The sequence below is a fragment of the Rhipicephalus microplus genome, chromosome 10, assembly GCF_043290135.1.
Source record: "Rhipicephalus microplus isolate Deutch F79 chromosome 10, USDA_Rmic, whole genome shotgun sequence".
Lineage (NCBI taxonomy): Eukaryota > Metazoa > Arthropoda > Arachnida > Ixodida > Ixodidae > Rhipicephalus > Rhipicephalus microplus.
In genome coordinates, this window is record NC_134709.1 from 33,540,412 (window position 1) to 33,558,566 (window position 18,155).

At 46.8% G+C, this 18,155-nt stretch overlaps 1 protein-coding gene across 1 annotated transcript in view; it reads right to left on the minus strand.

Moving 5' to 3' along the window:
* LOC119181777 (nuclear pore membrane glycoprotein 210) overlaps nucleotides 1-16,539 on the minus strand; it is a 57,120-nt gene extending 40,581 nt beyond the window's left edge. The window contains exons 1-3 of the mRNA XM_075874604.1: nucleotides 16,304-16,539; nucleotides 3,713-3,813; nucleotides 3,538-3,669 (exon numbers count right to left, since the gene is read on the minus strand). Coding sequence (XP_075730719.1) covers nucleotides 3,538-3,669; nucleotides 3,713-3,813; nucleotides 16,304-16,539 — 469 coding nt within the window. The remainder of the gene's footprint in view (nucleotides 1-3,537; nucleotides 3,670-3,712; nucleotides 3,814-16,303) is intronic.
* Between the last annotated feature and the right edge of the window lie 1,616 nt (nucleotides 16,540-18,155).

Consider the following 18,155-nt stretch of genomic DNA (forward strand, 5'->3'; position numbering starts at 1 on the left):
CTCTCTGAGTTGAGCGGGACGGCGCACAGCTCTCCCATAGTAGAGCATCTAGTGCTCTAAATTGTTAACCACTTTTTCTAAACACACAGAGCGGACGTGCTGTTCGGAGCTCCTGTGTTTGCGGGAGACGCGCCACGGCGTCTCGTGCAACGCTCTCCGTTTCTTCGCCTGCATCACGTGCACTGTGAGACTTTTCGCCTAACTGGTGGTACATTTCAACTCAGCAAGTAGCCGTGACCTCACCGAAGCCAAGCTTGTCGAAGTGAGTTGATCTTTTGACCATTCATGCGTGGGACTCCGACGCTCTGAGGCGGCCCCTTTACGCGGCTGCTGCTACTGCTGCGTGGTTCCCGCGTCCCATACTACGGGCCCGAAGCCGGCATCAGTGCGAAGGGCTCTCGGCCAACTCACGACACTGTATCGATGGAGCATTCAACCACCGTAACGCCGTCTTCCATTGAGCGAGGTTCGTCGTCGGCGACGGAAAACGCCGCCGGGCGTTGCGCGGCAGTAACGACACCCGAGATGCACACCGTGGGGCTGACATCTGATCCAGCTTTCACCAGTTCTCTTTCCGGACAACAAAATGACATCTTTACTGGGGAAAGAATGGAGGACGATGCTGCCTCAAACTGTCCTGCTGACGACACCGATGACGACGATGCAGGTGGCTGTTGGAAGACTGTCATCAAGAAGCGACGCGCCCGCAAAATGAACACCCACAAGGAAACCCAACCAAGCGAGAGCATCTCGGGCGTCTCTCAGCGCAATGTACGCAAGCAGAGTGGGAACCAGCATCTGCCTCGACTTCCTATACACGATGAAAAGATCATTCTACGCCCTCATGGAGGGCTTTGCCTGGATAGGTGGACGCGCCCAGAACTCGCCGGTGCTCTCTGGAGGACTGCTGGTTTGACTACCAAAGACCGCGAGGACATCATATTCCGACTGCGACCACTGCGAAACCTCGCGATCATTGTGGTGTAGTATTTGTTGTGTAGCTACTCAACAAAACAAAGTCTCTTCCATGTCTTAAGTAAAATAGGGTGAGAAGCGACTGCCCTCCATCTACACAGTAATAACTACTTCTTGCAGCTTCCATAAAGGGAAAGCACGGAAGCAAAAGCGCAGTGGAAGACCGCATCCCTTGCCAACATTCCTTCACCGCATCAATTAAACCACCGCATACAATCTCAATGCTCTCCCATCACAGCACATGTTTCTCGCGGAGCTAAATTTAGGGTATTTAAGTTCATAATGATAATGATAGAACTTTCGTAATGAATATACTCCTGAATATTGTCAACACATTTTCAGTACCTCTTCCACTATATAATGATAACACTCCAAACTTCGTGATGCTTTCATATTCTCTCGAGAAAGCATGGTCTTTGAGATTTACATCAAAAACTGTACGAACGACCGTGTTGAATGAAGTGCACAAGTGTGGTGAGTTAAATTGTAGCAGCAATAACCATGAGAACAACGTTGAGCACCGGGGAAAAAAATAGGTGTGCTAGCTGTTCAAAGAACATGACTAGGGTGCGCGGCAAGAGCACATCGTATACTTGTGCCCGGGTTTCCAAGGCATCCGCCTAGCTAGCGAAGACCTCCGCGTGAACCAGGCAAAAGACAGCGCCGCAGGTGACGGCATCCACCGAAAGCGAGCCGTCGGGTAAAGGGTGCCAGCTTGCAGACTTCTACCACTCCATCCTTTTCACCCGACTACTTATATGCCAAAACCGCTGCTGAGCCACACCACTCTTTCTACATGAGGAATCCCTCGATGACTATAGTGGATTATTATGCATGACTGTTCAGATCCTTAAAGGTTTCGTTGGGTTAATGAGAACTAGCTGCTTCCAGCCTGGCTGGCGCTTGTTGGTTTACCTTTTGTTGATTTGATTGTTTCCGTTCCATTTATCTTGCGTGCGTGCAAATATATTCTCCTTTACCTAAAAACCAGATGCCCACCTCCATCTCTTGTTCAAGAAGTGTATTTCATATCTAATTCAATTTGCTTTGTTAACCGAACCTATTAGGATGACGTACTTCAGGAATAGATTATGGCACATGCAGTTAGCAATAGCAAGAGCTTTGAGAACTGTGCATTTTACCTAGAACTACTGCATCGGTGTGGGCTCAACATCAGAAATGCTTTCATGCCTCCCCAAATCTGATGCTAATCCTGCTGCCAGCATCACTTTGTGTTCCTTTTATTTGTGGACAATCGTGCAAGTGCGCGGCACATGTTTTGTACTGTTGGTGCGGCTTCGTCAGTCAACAAATCTTGGCAGTGCGCATTACTGTGTGCCATTTAGGAGGAGGTGAAGCAAAGGCCGCATTTTCAGACAATCACTTTTGGAAGTACTTTTGAGAGGTGTCCGGCTGTCTACGACCCATGGCAGTCCCACACTGTGCCAACTGTGTGCTGTTAAGGTGGTTTTGCGGTTTAGGGGGTGTTTCACTGAGCTAATAAGAAATGTCTGCCTCCAGTCAGGCTGTTACTTGTTAGTTTACCAACTGTTGAATTTATTGTTTCCGTTCCATTTTTCTTCTGCGTGTGAAAATATATTTTTATTTCACTAAAAACCAAACGATCATGTCCGTCTGTTAATCAGGAATAGTGTTTCAGATTTAATTCAACTTACTTCATTAACCAAACCCGTCACAATAGCGTACTTGAGGAATGGGCCAGAAGTGATTGCTTGCTAAGAATTTGAAACAACACTTTCGTCAGTCGTAGCGGAAGTTATGGTACCACAGATGCTCAAAGATCACTTTGTGCTTACTGACCTTAATAAATGCACCAGGCAAAACTGCGCGATTTCTTTATGAACTGTTAGAGCCAGTACCTTAACGACGCCCCCTGGGATGACACTGCTGACCCCTACACCGAAAGTTGCAGCAATGGCAGTCAGGACTCGCTCTACAAAAAGCTAGGGGACATTTCCTAAATTAGAGAAAAAATAAAGGGGTAGCTTGCTCATGTAATGTAATTTTTCAAAAAATTTACCTTGGACAATTGATTACTCACTAAAGTTGGCAGTTTTTTTTTTGAAGTATGATTATGTGGGTAAAAGATATAAGATAGGAAAAAAAAGTTATAGATGCACCCAAGAAGAGAGCAGAAGTGGTCAGGAAACAGTTGGCTGTTAAGGAAATCTCAGTCAAAACCAAGAAGAAATGGCTATGGCCAGGTCGTGTAGCTAGAAGGCAAGAGAATCGCTTATCATTAAGAGTAACATTGAAATCAGAGAGAAGGCAAGTCCCCGAGGGGGAGGAAGAAAGCTAGTTAGGTATATGAGATGACATTAATAACCTTGAGGGGGACAACGTGGGTCCAGGAAGCCCGGGACTGGGTTGATTGACAAAACACGGAAGACGCCTTTGTCCTGCAGTGCACATAATCAGGCTAACAATGAATAATGACATGAAAGCAAATATGGCAGAAAAAAAGTCCAACCTCCATGGACTACCATCGAAAGAATCGGAACAATTCTATCTGCTTCAAATTCAGCTCTACAATGCCGCTACCTTTTTGGTTAAAGCCCTGAACCTCGAGGAGCTCAGGCGAGTCCTCGAGCAGAAGCTCCCGTGTCGTGGTCACGACCTTGAGCGAGACGACCTGGTCAATAATCACATCACAGCGCAGTGTCTCGCCAGTGCCTGCATGAAACGCGAGAGAGTCAACACGAAACGTAACGCTGACCGGCAAGGTTGCCAGGTTTGACTACTTTGCATCGATTTTGCAACATTGCAAGACTTCTTGGATGTGGCAGTTCCATCTCTTTTGCTCTCTGCCTGAACCAGCTGTCAACACAGAGCACCACAGCACTGCCAGCTGCACTATGCAATCATTACGAACACTAGCAATGGTTTCCCGTCGGCTGCACTAAGATATTTATGGCTGTGGTTGTAAGAAATGAATTGTTGAGAAGCGTAAATAACGGAAACAAACAAAATGTCACACGGTCCTTGCTAAGAGCTTTTCTCTGAATGCCTTACAAATTTATCAAGTCAAGTACCTACGGATTTATCAATCACTTCTTTTGGGGGGTTTCTGCTAAAAAAAAGGCACTTTCATGCAGCACACCCAACTTCTCATAGCGGGTACAATGATCGAATGGCAGCAAATGTGGCAAGCGTTACTAGGCTTGTATGCACACATGGCTCCCACTTGCCTACTACAGTTGAACACCCTTAAAACACAGGCGAGTAGCACTTGTCTCTTATGAGAGACTTCTTTTATAAACTGGGTAGCATGCTCTCACTTTTTCATCAAACCCCCGTTTTGATGGGCACAGCTGGTGGTGTGCCTTATATATCAATTGCCTCTTACATGAGTCTCCCTTGAAACGAATTCAACTGTTCCTCATTAAAGCAGCTATTGGACAAACTGATTGCCTCGCTGTGTACAACCCATATTCAAACAAATCAAGCGAATTTCTGCCTTGGTTGCGATTTCCGCCACTTGTAAAAAAGAGCAGCACAACAAAGAGCAAATCATGGGGTAACAGCCAATTACAGGCATCATGCGTATGCGAGATAACTTTCCCGCAAGAAAAGCATTCTTAGCATTTGGAAAATACAGAAAATGATGTGTGAGTGTTTGTCTTGTTTAGTTCATACTTTTTGCTGTTAGGGAGAGAAAGAGCAAAAAGCTAGGAACTTGCAGGGAGGTTAACAAGTCATTACAGTACACTGGGTGAGGAAAGAGGGTGGCAAAATAAAATGAATGAAGGAAAGCAAGTAACAGGTAAGAACATGCTAGCAACATTCAACACACACAGGTGATCATAAATTAGAATGTGCAACAGCGATCTCAAAGGGGTCATAAACCAACTTTCTAAATAATTGAAGAATGACCTCAGTATCTCAGTTCATTGGCTTGTGAATAGATTGCTGAAAACATTTCTTGAATCCCTCAAAAAGAGCGGAGTTACAGGGGTTGTTCATGCTTTTGAAGCCCTTTCTCTTTTCTCTCATCTCGACACGCAGACAGAAAGTTACATAGTGATGGGGGTAGGAAAGAAATTAAATGAGCATACATCATAATCTTGAGCATGCATAATGAAATGCAATCACTCTTTCCCATTTTGGTTCCTGCACTCAACTCTGGCTCACTGCCTAGAGAGAGAGCACAGTGGCAGCACCCTGTGGCAAAAAGCATGTCTGACCTAAGCACCACTCGCTCACTTATGCCAGCTATCCATCAATAGCGTGCTATCAGCTGTTAACGTAAAAGAGTAGGCAATGGTAGTAAGCGAGTGAGAATGGACCTCTGATGAAAAGAGGGTGTTTCTGAAAATGGCAACATCACGTTCCGCTTCTAAGCTCTGCTTGTCGTGTACAACTGTAACATTTGGCTTAGATGTTCAAAGAAGTGAAAAGATATGTTTTAATTACCAAGTATGAGGGACACTTCATGACTCCACCACTAACAGTAACAGTGAAATTTTTGCTAGTGACTTTTTCCTGCAATTAGCAGCCTTGAAACTGGTAATGCCAAAGTTCAATCATAGATGCTTCAAATAATTGTATAATTATAGCTAGTATTACTAATAGTGACCAATTGAATGCCACCTCAAGAAGCCCACCTGCATTTTAATAAAATTGGTGCCCCACAGTGGGGGAGTGCCCAAGACCATTTGTGCTCAAGCTTTGACAACATTGACATCGCAGTTTTTTAATCGGGACCATATTGCTACGTAGCTGACGTATCAGCGGTCAGAAGACGACAACGAGGAAGTGGTCTGTCGGTTGTGCGTGCTGCTTCCATCTTAGTCGACGCCATACGCATCATTTTGAATATAGATTTTAAATAGACACACCTCGTGCCATTTTTACGTAACATCTTTGTGGTGGAGGTGCTGGGTACTTCCCCGTCTTCATCACGAAGCTCCGCAACGGCCGCATCATCATAGGTCCAACCATGTCACAGTTTGAACAACCATCGTCTTCGCCACCCGCCCCTACCGTGACTTCTACATACGTCGTTCTACCTCCTGCTCGTGATCCCGGTGTATTTTCCGGCCAGGATGGCGTTGACGTTGACAAATGGATCAACCGGTACGAACGAGTCAGCGCAAGCTATAGGTGGGACCCGACTCTTATGCTTGCGAATGTGCTTTTTTACCTCGATGGCCCACCGCGAGTGTGGTTCGAGACGCACGAAGCGGAGATTACGAGCTGGGACTCCTTTAAAGAGAAGATCCGCGACCTTTTTGGCGACACCGTTGGGCGGCAGATCGCAGCGCGGAATCAACTGGTGGCTCGTGCACAGACGTCGACGGAGTCGTACGTCGCGTACATTCACGACGTCATAGCCCTATGCCGCCAGATTGACGAGCACATGAGTGAGTTGGAGAAAGTGGCCCATGTGCTGAAAGGCATAGCCGACGACGCATTTAATCTCCTAGTTTACAACAACGTTGCCACCGTCGACGCCATCATTAAGGAGTGCCGGCGGTTCGAAGAAGCCAAGAGCCGCCGTATTACTCAGCGATTCACCCGGCTGCCCAACACGGCCGCGACCTCATCGTGTGAAGCCGCCCGCCAGTCCCCCACGTATGACAACGTCACACGCATTGTTCGTCGGGAAATCGAAGCCGCCTGTCCGGCTCCTCTTCAGCCACCCGTTTTCGCAACGCTCGCCTCTGACCAACAACACCCGTCAGTGGCGTTAATACAAGCTGTGGTGAGGCAGGAGTTTGCGAACCTCGGACTTCCGTCAGCATGTCCCTTGACTCGCCCTGAAGTCCCGTCCTACTCCCGAGGACACGCTCGCCGTTCACCTACAACAATGCCCTTCCGTAACCCTTCCGAATGGCGAACACCCGACGACCGGCCTATTTGTTTTTCCTGCCACCAGCCTGGGCACGTTTCTCGCTATTGCCGCCGCCGTTGGTCAAACCAACCACGTCAGACTTTCTCTACCTCGGCGCTCATGCATTCGACGACCCCTCGACGTTCAGTCGCCACACCCTTCAATTTCTATTCGTCGTCATCTTACGAGCCTTCCACTGACGCCCCTTCGTCCGGTCGCCGCGGCTCTCGCTCCCCGTCGCCGCTACGTCGCCAATCCCGCTCTCCGCAACCTCGGCGCTTTTCCTCGCCGAGCTTCTCTGGACGACCGCAGCAGGAAAGGCAGAGAATGAAACGATGTGGGTGCTTCAATATGAACTTCGCATGTCAAGAGCGTGTCCTGCATTTCTGGCCTAAGCAGCCCGAACCACCAGAAGAGCAGCCCAACAACAGAGGAAGAGGGGAGACTTAAAATAGCCCTCGTCTTGTGGCAGCCATGGTACCGAGAACATCCTGAAAATCTGTGTCGTCAACAATACTCGTTTTTCTTGTGCAGCGTCGTACGGGACCTTCATATACTACATCATAACAGTGGATACCACGAGGTACTGCAAACTCAGATAGCACTGTCGATTACTTTAAAAGCAAATTAAAATACCAACGTTTGTTACCAGAAGTGACCACGAAAACAGGAACCCAAACAATGCCAATATCTCAAGGTTTTGATTTTGCTGTCGAGGGCCCTTTAAGGTCCACAGAGCAGATTACGGTTAAGGCCATCATTCTTGCGCCTTTTCTGTGGAAGGGGGAGCTCTACAGTTCAGTCGATCTAAAGCAGCAAAACAATGCCGATTATTTACTACTACACTTATATTGTGTTCAAAAAGGACACTGTATAAGGAGATGTTCTAAGGCATAGGTGGAGGGTACGGGGGAGCTGGGGGGCTTGGGCCCTTTCCGGACATCAGCCCTCCCTGGCGCTGGCCTAAAATAGTCTTCAAAAGCTTGGCTTAGATCCCCATGCATTGACAACGGCTGTCGGCCATCCTGTGTGGTAACTGTTTCACAGATGGCTATTTACACCCACCAGACTTTCCAGGCTTTTAAAATCAATCATGGACCTGTGACAATTCAAACATTCAATTAAAAATGCCCTTCAAACGAACTTGTGTGTGCCAAACATATTGTGTTAAACTACTGAAGCTACTCCTTAAGGTATGACAAGCCAGTCTTGAAATGCGTGGCGACTGGTTTTAAGAACACGAAAATTCTATGGTGAACACAAAGCGATCACTAAGCAGTCAGTCTGCGAATGCTTTGTTTCACACAGACTTGCTCGCCAAGGGGTAATATTTTGCTAGTCTACGAATTCGTACCCTTCTACATGACTGCTTATAAATGTGACGAGAAAAGCCTGTTGTGCATTTTTTATTTTTACAGCAAAAGAATACTTACTGCAAACTGGCACCGCTGACCGAAAAGCAACCCCAATACTCGTCCGGAAAACAAACTTCAGTGAACAACATCGTAACTCCTGCTTCGCTGAAGCTCTACAGAGATAGAAAATGATATTTTCTACCATTTGAGAATAACTATTGGTCGTCCTAAATTGAATTTATGGGCCTAATTAAAGCTTCCTGTGCCAGCATTAGCCCCCCTCCACACGCCCATAGCCAGGAATTTGTTTCAGAGAGGGGAGGGAGGCGCTTGCTGAAGACTTTGAATATTTTAGAAAAAACAATTATTTTAATTATCTTTGATAAAACACCCCCCTATATTGTAAATTCGGAAGGGTTGGGCTATGGCACACCCCCTGGCTATGTGCCTGGCCTTCTCTCCTATCCATGGTGCACAGTTTAACCATGTAAGTAAAGTATGTCAATAAAAAAAATTCCATTATGCGAATCAATTTTGTGCGATGCAGTCAGTGAGTGGGAGTCTACGAGGCTTTCATTACTTGGAGCTAACCGTAACAAGGCAGATCAATGTTAGCTTAAATTATTATTATTATTATTATATATATATTGCCATAGTGGCCAGACTTAAAAATGGTTAGGGTTGAATTTAGCGTCAATTTAATTTGTTTTAGTTTCTACTGGATTTCTTTTGTGTGCATGCCTCTGCCTTACGAAGTTAAGAGTTGCTACCGCAACTACGGACTGTCCAGAGAGCTCACGATGCGGCGGTGAGGATAGGCCTCGCCGTTCCTACGTGGGAGCGGCCCGCGACGTTGCTCTAAAGGAGCAGCATTTCTCAGGACTATTAGAATAAAGTTCTTTGTCTGTCTGTCTGTCCGTGTGCATGCCAGGGTTACCACTGACGTTTGAGAAAAATTCACTATTTTTCTTAAAACTTCGCCAAAAAAGTCGCCACTCTACATATATGTGGCGTGTCTAGTAATAAAAGTTCACAATTATACTGACGTTTTTCAATGCCAGTCACATCACCCGCTTCACCTTGTGTGTACTGAGAAAGGGCACGCATGGAGCTGGCAGCGTCCCAGAACGCCTCATAACAAAAGTTTGTGATGGTTTGTAGCGAATACAGGATGAAGCAGTCGCTACAACAAGAGAGGATGGCGTGCGTTGCCTTCCCGTAGACTCAGAGAATTGCATTACAGTGGAATCATGTGTCTGATAATTGAACAACTTATTTACAAAATAGCAAAATATGTGAAAGTACTACGTAACCATCGCAATGGACCGCACCACGCTTTTTGTGTGTTCATGCTTACGCTATACATTCGCCTCGCTGCCGTTTGTGAAAGCTGCTCGAAGTAGCTCGACTTTTTGGCCCATCCGAAAAGTGCGTTCATAACGAAGTGAAACTCTACATGCCAAATTAGGCGGTAGAAAAGGCATTCACGACAGTTGGAGATGTGGTCGGAACACGCAGCCTAACCGTCACCTGGTCACTTCAGAAGCAAAACTTTGAAGTAACTTAAAGGGGCCCTGAAACACTTTTTTGAATAACCATGAAATTCAATCACTGGAAAAGCGTATTGCCTCAATAAATCAACGCCGGAAATTTTTAACAATCTGTCCAGTACGAGCGGAGTTACAAACAATTGTCACACGCTGCAATCGCATTCTCTCGTCCCGACGAAAGCGCTGGAAGCTAAGCAGGGAGGAGCAAAAAAAAAAAAAACACGCGCGCCTTCTGACCTTGAGCACTTTTTCCTTTTTTTTTCTTCGAATGCGCCGGTTTTTCAGTGTGATCGCGCGTGGACAAGCAGCGGCCTCCCGTGGCGATATCTGTAACGACCGAGCGCACCATGTTCAAATCAGCCAAAGGCTGATAGATGGGCTTACTTCGAGTTATTTTTGGGCTTACTCCGTGATTTTGGGAAAGAAGGGAAAGCAATTTTTTCCTGACTTTAAATATTGTGAATTCAAGGCCGCGTGCTGTGGTGCAATATGTGACTCACGTGTTGTCGGCAGCCTCTACTACCGATCGGCAGCGTTTTCTGACAATGCTCAAAATGTATTGCAGGGCCCCTTTAAAGCTCTTAAAACCCCCCAAAACTATGGACCATCTCTCTGAAGGGAATCCTGATGAGATGCGAAGCAGCAGCGGTGCGCACGGCGTTGACTCGGTTGAAACGGGCGTCGACGCGGGTGCTGGAAGAACGGTTTCAGGCGAAACTCGGTGTAGCGTTTACTCGAGTAAACGTTTGTCTCAAACGCAAAAAACACGGGATGCAGGACGCGTTGATGCAGGACGGTGTTACCTGCGCGTTGTCTGTATTCTCTAACACGATCGGTGTTCTTGACTCGCACCTCGTCGGCGTCTCTGGTCTTCCACTGCCGACGCTTGCGTTCGGCATCCCTGGCTCGCGCCTCGTCGGTGTTGACGTCGCCATTCGCGAACGCGATCGGCTTCGCTAACCCTCGCAACGCCGGCGACAGCCGGGGAAGGTACACGCACACTAGCGAGAAGCATGCCGCGATGGCATCCCGCCCGTCGGCGCGGTCGCGCGGCAAGCAGCGGTGAGCTGTCCATATTGTCGGTGCCGTGAGATTCTCGTGGCGCGCGCAGTGCGCGCACCCGCCGGCTCAAGGCATGGCCACCGAGAAAGTGGACCGCCACGCGCTCCCCATCTCGGAGGTCATGCTTGCGACTTCTCACAGACACATGGATAGAGGTGGTGCTAGTGAGATGATGCCTACTTGAACGTTGCTAGTGGTGGAGATGATGAAGCGAGAGAGATCTGACACGCGGCGAGCGCGCGGGAGGGGAGCTGTGTGGACGGAGGGACAACGTTACTTACACAGGCTAGCCAAAGAGCTGCTTCGCATCTAAAACGTAGTGTAACACCACCACCTCGCGGCACGCGAAGCAGTCCACTGACATAAATTTGGCTGGAAGGTTGCTGGCGGACGCACCAGTGCGCCAGAGGCTCATGAATCTTTGTAAATTAGGAGATACATACGAGAAACAGGACAGACATACTAAATTGCGTTTTTCTACAGGGGGGGGGGGGAGTTTAAAGCTACGCAAAGTAGAAAAAAAATGTCACCCATTTTTTTAAGACACTGAGTATAAAATGCATAACTTGGTCGAGACCTAATCCAAAAATTGCCAGAAATTGGCCACGAAACATTCTGTCGGCCCATGTTCTGCTTTGCATGCTATACTCATGGTTTCCTTTAGTGGGAGATGGTGTACTTTTTTTTTCGTCGTGTTCCCTGAAAAACTATGACCCCGACACACGCAGAGACAAGGCATACACGACAATTTTATTACAGCGAAAGCTGTTATGACATCACAAGGAGGATCGCGTGATTTCATAACAGCTTTCCTGCAATATCCCCTTTCCAGCAATATCCCTCTCTTGTTTTCGTGTTTGTTTTGTGTGGCGCAGTACAACCGGTTTTATCCGACACGGTACTTTGTTGGCTCACCGATAGCCCCATTTTTTATAAGGCCAGCTTATCTGTTTACTCGGGCACCGTGCTAGAAACTCTCTGTTCTGGTCCTCGACGCGAGATTTCTCTGGGAGAGCAAGCGCTCCCGAGATAAGTGGCATTGTAGTAAAGTGCAGAAACGCCTTTTAAAAAAGTTGACGGTTGTACGAGTTGGTGTTTTGACATGGAAAATATCGTGAGTTGCGCAGCTAAACAGGAGACACGAGAAGAAATAGATGAGTAGAGTGCAGGCGCGCATTAACTGATTTTATTGAAGGAAGATCCACACCTCTATACTTCAACACGCTGCGCAGGCGCACTGCGTCACAACCCCCCCCCCCCCCCAAAAAAAAAAAGTTCAAAGAAGGCAAGGTGATGATGATGATGATGATGAACAAACTTTATTTAATTAGCAGAAAGGTCCTCTTTCCCTTTCAGGTGCGAGAGGAGAAGGGAGGACCAAACCTAGACGACGGCCATGATCCCATGGGCCCTGGCGGCGTCCTCGGCCTGTCGTATGAAGCGGGCTTGTAATTGAGAGTCAGAGCTGAGGAGCGCGGCATCCCATCCACTCCCGTCTGGAAATTCGCCTCTCATGGGGGCCTGCGGGCATGCCCATAAAATGTGGCTCAAGTCCGCCCTGTTGTGGCAAAATTTACACTTGTCCGAATGAAGTTCCGGCACGCAGCGGTTCATTGTTACCGGACTAGTAAACTTGTGGGTCTAGAGTAGGCGCCACGCCACCGCCTGTCCTTTGTTCAATGACGAGTGTGCGGGAGGATAAATTTTCCTGCTTAGCCTGTAATACTGCGTAATATCTCTGTAAGTGGTCATCCGCTCAAATCTCTCATCGTCCTCCCCGTTCGACAAGGGCAATCCAGAGGCTCGGTCTGTAAGTGCTCGAGCTGTCTGGTGTGCAGCCTCATTGCCGGGCAAGGAGGAGTGAGCGGGTGCCCAGACTATTTCTATTGTTCGTTGGTCTTTGCATCCAACCAATATTCCTAAAGCTATTTGGGATATTCGCCCTCGTGCAAAGTTTCTCACAGCCATCTGCGAGTCGCTAACAATGAGTGAAGTCGAAATGGATGCTATGGTCATTGCAATAGCTGCTTCCTCCGCCTCTTCTGCAAAGCTCGTTCTCACCAAGCCGCTGACCCTATGATTTCCTTTGTAGTCCACTACTGCTATAGTCATGTTGTCATTTCCTTTGTATTTGGCCGCGTCTACGTATGTTGTTTCCGGTAAATCTTTTACGTTGTTATGTATATTTTTCGCTCTTTCAGCTCTCCTTGCTTTGTGATGTTCGGGGTGCATGTTTTTTGGAATCGGTAAGATTACTAAACATTTCCTGATTTCATACGGGATATCCTTTTTGGCGCCAAATTGATTTGCGTAGTTTATACCCAGTTTCTCTAGTATGGCTCTACCTGTTTTACTCTGCGTTAGTCTTTCATATTGTGCGATTCTTTGAGCTTCTATAAGTTCTTCTGATGTGTTGTGAAGCCCTAATTGAAGTAATTTATCATTAGAGGTAGTAATTGGAAGTCCGATCGCCTGTTTGAAAACTCGTCTAATGATTTTGTCAATCTTTTCTCTCTCGGCCACTTGCAGTCTGAGGTACGGAATCACATATACAATACGACTGATGACAAAAGCCTGTACCAGTCTTATCATATTATTTTCCTTCATACCATAGTGCCGGTTTGCAATTCGTTTAAGTAGACGCATAGTTTGCTGCGCACTGGTTTCAAGTATTCTAATCGCCTCTCCGTTGTGCCCGTTTGAGCTGATTCGGAGTCCCAGAATTCTTATGCTTTCGACCGTAGGTATTTGCGTTTTTCCAACAAAGACTTTAATGTTAGGTTTTTCCTGGATGATTTTCCGACCCCTACATGTCGGGTTATAGAAGAGAAGTTCCGATTTTTCCGGTGAACATTGTAATCCTGTATGAATGGCATATTCTTCTACAACATTCACTGCTGTTTGTAAAGTTTCCTCTATGTATCCGTCACTACCCTCTGCTACCCATAAGGTAATGTCATCTGCATAGAGGCTATGGTGGAGTCCTGGAATTTCCTTCAGTCTGGTAGGGAGACCTATCATGGCCACGTTAAAAAGAAAGGGGGATAGGACTGAGCCTTGCGGCGTACCTCTGCTGCCCAGACTAAGCTCTTGGGATTTTGCTTCGCCTAGTATTATTCTTGCAGTCCGGTCAGTTAAAAAGTCTTTTATATAATCGTATACTCTTTTTCCTACCCCTAACGCTTGAAGATTGGCAAGTATAGCTTTATGTGATGTATTATCGAATGCCTTTTTAAGATCTAGGCAAACTATTACCTTTGTGTCTTGTGTATTGAGTCCGAATCAATTATTTGGTGTTTAATCTTAAGCATAATGTCCTGTGTAGACAGTTTCGCTCTGAAGCCTACCATCGTATGAGGAAAGAGCTCATTGTCTTCCATATAATTTGACAGGTGAGTTAGGATGACATGCTCTAATAACTTTCCTATGCAGGATGTCAGGGAAATAGGCCTAAGAGTATCAAGATCTAGTTTCTTGCCTAGCTTGGGAATCATTATGATTGTTGCCGTTTTCCATTGCTTGGGTATCTTACCTTTTTCCCAACATTTGTTCATATATTTGGTGAGGGCTGTGATAGATTTGTCGTCTAAGTTTCTGAGCGTTTTATTCGTGATACCATCGGGGCCCGGGGCTGATGTGCTCAGTTTCATTAGTTCCGATCGTACCTCGGCCTCTAATATGGGTCGGTCTAGGGAATCATTTTCTTTACCTTTGTACGAGCTTAATTGCTCTTTGGTTGTATCCCCAATGTATCTCTGTCTGATTTCTTCAATCAGTTCTTCCTCCGTGCCTTTGTATTTACGGACAAGTCTAATAAAGTTTTGTTGTTGTGCTGTCTTGCTCGCTTCCGAGTCTATCAGACATCTTAACAGGTTCCATGTTTTAGAGAGGCTTATTTGTTTTTCCATCGCATCACACTTTTCCTCCCATTGTTGTCTGCATAGTTGCTCCGCATACTTCTCAATATCTTTACTGAGGGTGGCTATCCTTTTTCTAAAGCGTTTGTTGTGTTTTTGTGTTTTCCACCATTTTTCTAGGCTCTTTTTTGCCTCCCACATATGTAGGAACTTACTGTCTGTGCTTTCTAGTCCTTCTGTTTTTGGTATGGTCTTAGTTGCGATTTGAATATTTTGCTTAAGGTTCCCTAGCCATTCATCTAAGTCTTCGATGACATCGCATGCTTCCTTCTCTCTGATTTTTCTGAAGCTATCCAATTCAACCATCCTTAATTCTTTGCCTCCTCTTTTAGGTTGACCTGCTTTAAACGGGGTCTCAATTATATAGTGGTCACTGCCCATATTTTCTTGTGTATTAAGCCAAAAAGGTTCGATGATATTCTTAGTAAACGTGAGGTTAGAGACGTGTCTTTGGATACGCTGTTTCCAATCCTGGTTGGGAAAATGGGGTCGGTTATTAACGTAAGGCCCTCCTGTTGGGCGTCGATCCAGAGATTTCTACCTTTGATGTTTTCTTTGTCATAACCCCATGCCGCATGCAACGCGTTGAAATCTCCTACTATAACCAATTCTTGCTTTTTAGTAATGCTGATCGTTTTTCTAAAAAGTGACATAAATTTGGTTTTTTGTCTAGGGCTGCTATAGACATTTAATATGAATAGACTTTCACCACTCTTCTGCGATGGAACTAACTGAACAAGAACATGATCGACATCGCAGATTTCTGTATCATGTTCTATCACCATGAGATTTCTTCGCACGAGGTTTGTTACGGACGTTTTTTCATCAGGGGTACCATAGGATTTGTAATTCGTCAATTTAGCCATTCCTCCAGTTTCCTGTAAGGCGATGACGTCTGGTGCCTCCTTTCCATTTAGCAGCTGTTGTAAGTTACCCCGTTTCCGGCGATACCCACGACAGTTCCACTGCCAAATTTTATACTGATTACGTCGTGACATGTCTAGAAACGGTCCCTTCCCCTGCGATTTAGATTACTTCAATCGTAGTCGGCCGGTTGTAGGGTTTAGTAGTAGTTTTAACCGGGCCTGCTCCTATAGACCTCAAATCTGTTTGCGTGTTCTCCACCAGCGTTAGTCGATTTTCTATGCTATCTATTCTTTGTTTTATTTCTACGAGCTGCAGCTGCAATCCTGCGAATTGTTGTTACATTACCTTAGTAAGTTCTCCGAGCATATTCTCGACTTTCTTTTCGAGGGGTTTTGAGAGGTCTTCATTTTCTACAGGAGATATTTCCTCTGCTCTCCGTTTCGCTGCATGCACTCCTGACTCCTTTGCAGGCGCTGGAGTTAAAATTCGACTACACGATGCTATGGAGCTAGTTGACTCGCGCAGCTGATTTTGTCTGAGTTTAGAGTTCTCTTCCTTTAGTTGTTTTATTTCGTCCCTCTGTTTCGCGTTTTCACGGGTGAGTTGCTCTAGCATTTTCTTAATATGGTTTAGCTCTTGACCTAGGGTGGACCATTCTGCCACAACCTCAGGCAAACTCCCAGACCGGAGAGCCTCTCCTGATACCTCGCCCACCCAGCTCACCATTTGTTGACTGCCCCGACCGCCGCCAGGACCCTCGTGGGACTGTCCTTGAGATGATGTCGTTTCCCTTGTCTTGGATTTGGCCCGGGACCTGGATCTGTGTTGACGAGTGGACCTCGATCTGGATGTGGATCTGGGTTCGTGTTGAGTCCCTTCTCTTTCCCCTTCGGCGAGTCGCGGGAAGGAGCTGGAACGATCTCTGCGTCGTCCCCTTCTGTCCTGGGTGGCGTTGCCATTCTCCTCCGTTGGATTTTCTGGTGAATACCCTTCCCTCCATGCCTGTGTTGCTCTAGTGTTCGACAAAATCTTCATTTCTCTTCGTTCATCGCCTTGTTGTTTTTCCTTTTCCCACCATCTTTTCTTCAAAAGGTACAATGTCCTAAACCGTTCTTTCCATTTTTTGTCCCCTGTAAGATGACCTTTCCCGCAAAGGCTGCACCTAGGGACGCACTGGTGGTTTTCAGTTGGATTGAGCACCCCACAACCACGGCATTTCTTGCTGTCAGGCTGTGGGCAGACATCCACCCGATGTCCAATTCGACCACAAGTAGTGCATGTTTCATATTGCTTCTTGTATAGGAAGCACCTATATTCGGCACCACGGTAGTATACAAAATACGGCACAAACAACCCTTCGAAAACAATGACCACTGAGTCCGTAAGTCCCATACGTCGTGCATGTAGAATCGTCGGGTTCCTCTGATTGACCAAGCTTTTTTTCTATGTCTTCTTGATTATCATATTTCGGTATTCCGAGGATAACCCCTTTGGATGTGTTTTCTGGTGCTGTTACATAAGCGGCTGTAGCATAGCTCTTGTCATTGATCATAATTTCCTTAATGTTGCTGTATCCCTTCGCATTGGCTAGACTAGGCGTGCTCATGATCATGGTATTTTGTCGCATGTTGATTCTGAGAGTATCTTCCCCAGCAATGTACTTTTGCCGCTCGTAGAACACAGTCTCTTATGAGCGCTAGACTCTGTCGCGTCAAGTCCAGACCTCCTCCTGGGCGTATTACAACCTTCTAATCGTCTTCTGGTAGTTGCGGTCCTTTTGGCACTGGCCGGCGATGCAAAAAATCCTTCAGTCTCCGAGGCGCCTCCATGGACGCACCTCCCGCGTTCGTGGCTGGTTCCGCGTTTCTCTTGTCTTTTGCCTTCTTGCGTCGTTCATGGGCCACAACCCATCCTTGAGTGTCGTTGTACTCTTCGGGAGATCTCCCCATCAATTTCCACAACATCCATTTTGCAGGCTTCGAACAAGCCGGGGGCTTGGCTTGTCGCCTAGTTGCCAGCGCGTCGATGGCACTGCGTCGGCACTGCGATGGCGTAGCTAGGGCGACGCCGTTGTGGGAACTTAAAAGAAGTGTCACGGCTCAAAAAAAGTAGGCCCACCTGGTATATCATGGCATCGGACGAATCGGGTGATCGTCTGGCGACAGCTGTGATGGTCTTGAATCCCGTGGTTGTCCTTATTCAGCCGCGAAAGTGAAAAACTGGCAGAGCCCATTCGAGAGGCGTCCGAGTGGCTCAGCCCCCTAGCGGCAGGCCCCAAAAAGAAGGCATGAAAGAAATTTATATTCAGCACTGTCCAGCGAAATCGGAAGTGTCACTCACGCATTCCTCACCTGCTTTCCGAATTAAAAATGCTTCTACAGTTTCGCGAGCCATTTTTTGTCTACTTCTGCCTAGGATTTTCGCAAACCGGAGTTACGGTTCACAATGTGAGCATGCCACGCAGTGATCGACGAGGTGACTTCTCTCCTTATTATTCAAATTCCTTTGGTGCTCGAGGCAGTGCCTCAGCAGTTGCCATCTTCAACCCGGGGCTCGCTGGACAGCTTCTTCATTT